The sequence below is a fragment of the Podarcis liolepis genome (genome assembly GCF_965112155.1).
Source record: "Podarcis liolepis genome assembly, chromosome: 2".
NCBI classification, from domain to species: domain Eukaryota; kingdom Metazoa; phylum Chordata; class Lepidosauria; order Squamata; family Lacertidae; genus Podarcis; species Podarcis liolepis.
Window position 1 is genome coordinate 126959253 of NC_139555.1, and position 6006 is coordinate 126965258.

Sequence of the window (6006 nt, forward strand, 5' to 3'; positions counted from 1 at the left end):
AAGCCTCCAGTGGGGAAGAGGGATTGGGGGGGGGGGTTGCTGGGAGCCCCAGCACCGCACCTTGCCCAGGAGGGAAACACGCATCTTCAGTTGCCCACCTTGCGCAGAGGGGTAAAATGCAAGGAAGGAAGGAAATGGCTGGGGGTGACGAAGTTCTTATGTTGGAGTAAAAACCGGAAAGAGCCACTCCTGGATTGAGGCAGGCATGAACTTTGGGGTTCTGCACTGTAAATAAGTTTTGCACCAAAATAAAACCTGTAAAAGACAGGTCAGAGTCCTGCCTGCTAACTCACGAGCAACCACCACTGCCACCTGACAATGGGTAAAAATTGTGTTCATTTAAAAATGCTGGTAGCATTAAGATAAATTCAACAGCGTAAATAAGTTTTGATGGATGCAATAATGGAATACTGAATGGTTTAGTTCATGTAAAATATGCAGGGATATATGGTATGTAAAATAAACCACCGAAAGAGAAGGGAGGACATTGATTTAAGGTTGTTTAAATGATTATTTTGAAATGTCATTTGGAAAATGTAACAAAAATTATATATACCGATGTATATATATATATAATTTCGCCAGCGAAAGGGCAAACCATTTTAGTTTCTATTCTTGACCCTGTTTTCGTAGAGGGGGGAAAGAAGCAAGCGCCAAACTTACCCTCAGCTGGGAGTCAGACCCACCCCATGCATTTTGGAGCACACAGCCTCTCTCCAAAGAACCCTGGGAACTATAATTTGTTGAGGTGCTGGGAACTGCAACACTGAGGAGGGGTAAACCAGTTCCCAGGATTCCTTGGGCACAGTCAAGTGCTTTAAATGGGGTGCACATGAACCTTTATCCTTCCGTCTCCTGGCTAAAAATTCCCCAAGCTATTTAGACTTTCCTTGTAAGGGATTCTCCCAGTCCCTGGCAGTGCTGCTTTTAATCAGGCGTTTTTTAATTATTTTATTTACTGGGGGGAAAAATTCCTTCCAGTAGCACCTTAAAGACCAACTAAGTTAGTTCTTGGTATGAGCTTTCGTGTGCATGCACACTTCTTCAGATATCTGAAGAAGTGTGCATGCACACGAAAGCTCATACCAAGAACTAACTTAGTTGGTCTTTAAGGTGCTACTGGAAGGAAATTTTTTTTACTTTGACTATGGCAGACCAACACGGCTACCTATCTGTAACTTTATTTACTGGAACATCTTCCCCCCAAAAGAGGGATCCCTGCTCACGTACATTCTGCCGCTGTCCCTGAGCATTGATGCTGTGCCCTCTGAGGCCCCTGGGCTAGCCAAGACACCCCTCCCTCCTTTGCCAGGAAATGTGCAGAGATGGGAAACCCACTGTCCAGCCCCCCCCCCCCACCAGAGACAAAGGAGGAGACAAGAGCATTGAGAAAACTCTTTTTTATTATTATCTGCATGGGGAAAGATTTACTTCTTCTTTGAGACGCCCACGGTTCTGCCACGACGGCCGGTGGTCTTGGTGTGCTGGCCACGGACACGTAGGCTGGGGTGGGGAGAGAAGAAAAGTGTGGGGTATCAGCAAGGTGGGGGGAGGAGAGAGATGACAGGCATGCCCCCCCCAGCTCAGCCCTCATGACCCAATTTCTCAACCTACCAATGAGGGGCCTGCCAGATATCAACAGGCAGGGAATTTGCCACCCAGGAAGCTTTCTTATGCTCCCCGTGTCGCCCCTCTGCCCCCCAACACCTGCTCGCTGCTGCTTGAACCCGCACAGACACCCTCTTCCTAGCCCCCTCCCTCTCGGCTACTCACCCCCAGAAGTGGCGCAGGCCCCGATGCGCCCGGATCTTCTTCAGCCGCTCCAGGTCCTCGCGGAGCTTGTTGTCCAGCCCGTTGGCCAAGACCTGTTGGGGCAGAGAAAAGGGGTTGGCAATGGGGCAGTTCCCATCTCAGAACAGAAGCCCTGCATCCATGGGGCAGAGGATACACAGCCGCCAGCCCGGGAGGCAGATGTCCACCTAGCATGGCCTTTGGGGCTTGCATGGGAGAAGAGTTTGGATTTGATATCCCGCTTTATCACTACCCAAAGGAGTCTCAAAGTGGCTAACATTCTCCTTTCCCTTCCTCCCCACAACAAACCCTCTGTGGGGTGAGTGGGGCTGAGAGACTTCAAAGAAGTGTGACTGGCCCAAGGTCACTCAGCAGCTGCAGGTGGAGGAGCGGAGACGTGAACCCGGTTCACCAGATTACGAGTCCACTGCTCTTAACCACTACACCACACTGGCTCTCAGTGCAGGAAGAGGTCTGGGCAACCGCGCCTGGTCCTAGCCCCTGCTGAACTCGTGAGACAATTTCATGCTCACTTCTTGAGTCCCTTTTGCAGATTTTACAAACCATAAGGACCTAGGAAGAGCCCTGAGGTTGAACCAGGCCAGAAGGGACCCTTCTGGACTCTCAGCAGCTAACCAGATCCCTGTTAAGGGACTCTTGCAAGCAGGATCCAAGCTGAAGAGTAGCTCCTGAGATTCCTAGCAGATAGCATGCAGGAGGATCATTGCCTCTGAGCAGGGAGGAAGTGTGGAAATGGCCTTCACTACAAATCTGTCCAGTCTTCTGGTAGCCAAAGCTATCAACGTTTGTGGGTCAAACTCTCAGTCTGAATAGGCTCTCCTCTCCTCTCAGCTTTTCAAGTCCAACCGTCGCCACTGTCCCATGGATTTCTCTTTGGCAAGGTTTCAAATTGACGGCCCACCAGCTGCTCCTCAGAGGAGGCAGGCCTTTCGCTTCTTGCCGTCCCCCTGGCTCTCACCTGGCTATACTTCCCGTCCTTGACGTCCTTCTGCCTGTTCAGGAACCAGTCAGGGATCTTGTACTGACGAGGGTTTTGCATTATGGTAATGACACGCTCCACCTGCGAGGGAGAGGGCCAAGAGCGTCACAGATGCGTTCCGTGTTACGTTTGAATCAATCCCAAACATCAGATCGATTGTATAATAACTACAACGGACAAAAACCCAAGTAAACAATAACAATCATATTGTGTTAAGTAAAATAAAGAAGATCAAGGTACACATATATTTAAAACCCTGTTTTATATTTCAGGTTCGGGAGACAGGAGTACCAAAAAGAGAGAGAAGACACTAAGATTTATCCCAACAACAATGAAAACTTCACCCTCCAGGCTTTCTGCAAGGACACACATCCACACACTCACCTCATCTTCGGTGAGCTCTCCAGCCCTCTTGGTCAGGTCGATGTCCGCCTTCCTCAGCACCACGTGGGCATAACGCCTGCCCACCCCCTGCAAGCAAGGAGAGGGGAGGATCAGGGGAGAAGGACCAAAGAGACACTCAGAGAAAAGGCCACACGAAGGGATGCGACGGAGAGCACAGAAGTAGTTAACCGAATCTGCTTACTCAAGACCGTGCTAGGGAACAACTGTGCAAATAATTTTTTTTGCAGACGCACTGAGTGCATTTGTGCATGAAGAGCTCGGCCTTGAGCTAGTTTGATGAGAGGGAGAAAGGAGGCCCGCTGCTTTCGCCGAATCACAAACCCAGCCCCGGTCACAGAGGCCTGCTTTCCCCCTGAGAATGCACAGGGGTTCCTACACAGGGGTTATGTAAAGGCGAAGGGACACCATGTCATTTACTGACCATTGCAGGTCTCCCAATGGCCGCCGCCGCCTCAAACGTCACAACTGCTGTGAGAGCGGCATTGCAGGGGGTGGGCTGGACTAGATGACCCATGGGGTCCCTTCCCGCTCTATAATTCTACGATTAACTGGAGGAAACACGCAACAACTGCCCCATTACGGACCTTGATGGCGGTGATGGCAAAGGCGATCTTCCGCCGCCCGTCGATGTTGGTGTTGAGGACTCGCAGGATGTGCTGGAACTTCTCGGGGATGACGAGCGACTTGGGGAGGAGGAGAGAAGCAAAGATTTATTGAGACTCTGGAAAGGGCAACAAATCCTGGCAGCTCTGCAAAAGAAACAGTCTCCCCCATTGACACTGAAAGCTTGGAGGGCTCAGAGATGGGGGCCCAGACCCCTAAGAATGACTTAAAACCAGGCTTCCTGCACACTGAGTGTGTGTAGAAAGTGAAGCTGGGGAAATACATGTTTGCAGGTGTAAACAATTCCAGGCCTCCATTTCACAGATGGAGAAACTGAGGCTGAGATGAGCCACAAGTTGCCCATTTCCAGCCTCAGAATCCAGAATCCCACTTCTCCCAGCAGCCCAAAAGGGAAACCTAGAAGTAATAGTAATAATAATAATAAATTCTTCTGCGGTTTCCAGAAACATCGCTGCCTCTGACTGCAGAGACAGAACATACTACTCTGAACCGCCCTGAGACCTGTGGGTCTAGGGTGGTATATAAATTTACTGTAATGATAATAATAGCAGCTGCCACATGGATTTGCACTGTTTCAGCCTCACTACCACCTGTGAGGAAGGCTAGCCTGATGGTTGCTGGAGCCACCCAACCAGATGGGCAGGTTATAAACAATAAAAGTATCATTACTGTTGTTATTTAGAGTATGAGCTTGCAACCAGTAAGCCCCAGAGCCCCAAGAGGGCTTCACCCCAGATGAAGCCCCTGCCCACAAATGTCCCCCATCTCCCTCTCTGCAAAGTTGAGCCGCAGCACGGCGGTTCCCGCCTCCCTCGCAGGGCTGTCGCCAAAAGCATCTGGAGCGACTTGAGGACTAGGAACCTGCCAGGCCCGTTTGCCCTCAGCAAACCCTCAGACTTGGTCTGACCCTTATGTTTCCCTCCCCTTACGGTCTTGATTTATCAGCTACTTTAAAATGAGGCTGCATTTTAAATTGCCTTTTAACCTGTACAGTGGTACCTCAGGTTAAGTACTTAATTCGTTCTGGAGGTCTGTACTTAACCTGAATCTGTTCTTAACCTGAAGCACCACTTTAGCTAATGGGGCCTCCTGCTGCTGCCGTGCCGCCGGAGCACGATTTCTGTTCTCATCCTGAAGCAAAGTTCTTAACCTGAAGCACTATTTCTGGGTTAGCGGAGTCTGTAACCTGAAGCGTATGTAACCTGAGGTACCACTGTATTTTAAACTGGTTCCCCCCCTCTTTTCCCATTATGTTTTTACTGTGATTTTATTGCTGTTAGCCGCCCTGAGCCCGGCTATGCCCGGGGTGTAAATAAAATTTAACGTTATTATTAGCGAAGGGAGCTGAAGTGGGCTGTGCGATTGAGGCTCCTCGAGGGGCAGCGCCTGCCAGGATCAAGGAGGCTGCCCCCCAAGGAAGCCCCCCACAGAACTCGGCCAGGCCCCCTCTCAGGCTCAGCGGCCCATTCGCCCACATTTCCCAATGGGGGGGCTGATCATCACACGACTGGCCTGCCTAGCAGGCTCGTTGTGAGGCTCGCAGCTTCACCGGAGCTCCCAGCTGCGGCCACGCAGGCAGGAGTTCACCGGGTGCAGCGCTTCGCCCGTCTCCATGCTTGGGAGCGAATCTGGGGAACTCCTTCCTTCGCCCACCGGGAAGACCCCCCCCCCCGCCCTTAATAGCTCCCCGAAACCGGAGCCCGTTTTGCACCCTCCCCGCGGAACCCCCCAGTCCCGCTCCCGGCGCTCCCCCCGCGGCGGATGGCGGCGGATTCCCGGTCCCCCCCCCCTCGGACTCACCATGGCTGCGGCGCCTGCTTCTCTCTCCTGCTGTGGCCGGAAAAGGAAGTAGAACCGGCGCCGCGGCCTGCATATAAGACCCTCCCACCGAAGCGAAAACGACTTCCGGTGGAGGCGGGGGCCGTTCTCTAGAAGGCTCTCTAACGGGTTGAAGTCATAGCCGAGTAAGGGCAGGCCCACTTCCGGAACCATAGAGATAGAAATGTAGAGCCGTGAAAGGGAAGCCCTTTGCTCAGCGACGTTGATCGGGTCGTCCCGCTTGGATAATCCCTCTCATTTACAAATGTGTCAGGGGTGAAGCGGGTAAAGTGGGGTGCCGCCCCATTTCTGCTGGGAAATGCAATTACGTGCTAAGACGTTTTCTATATCTATGGTCCAGGGAGGAG

The 6006-nt window shown here is 51.7% G+C and overlaps 1 protein-coding gene across 1 annotated transcript; it reads right to left on the bottom strand.

Annotated features, from left to right (window-relative positions):
- Window positions 1–1385: 1385 nt before the first annotated feature.
- On the bottom strand, window positions 1386–5985 carry RPS18 (ribosomal protein S18). Its single transcript, XM_083493520.1, has 6 exons — window positions 5621–5985; window positions 3781–3879; window positions 3176–3262; window positions 2771–2872; window positions 1774–1865; window positions 1386–1503 (listed from the first exon to the last, which is right to left on the bottom strand). The coding sequence occupies exons 1-6, from the start codon at window positions 5810–5812 to the stop codon at window positions 1428–1430; spliced, it is 648 nt and encodes a 215-aa protein (XP_083349646.1). The 5' UTR covers window positions 5813–5985; the 3' UTR covers window positions 1386–1427.
- Window positions 5986–6006: the final 21 nt, after the last annotated feature.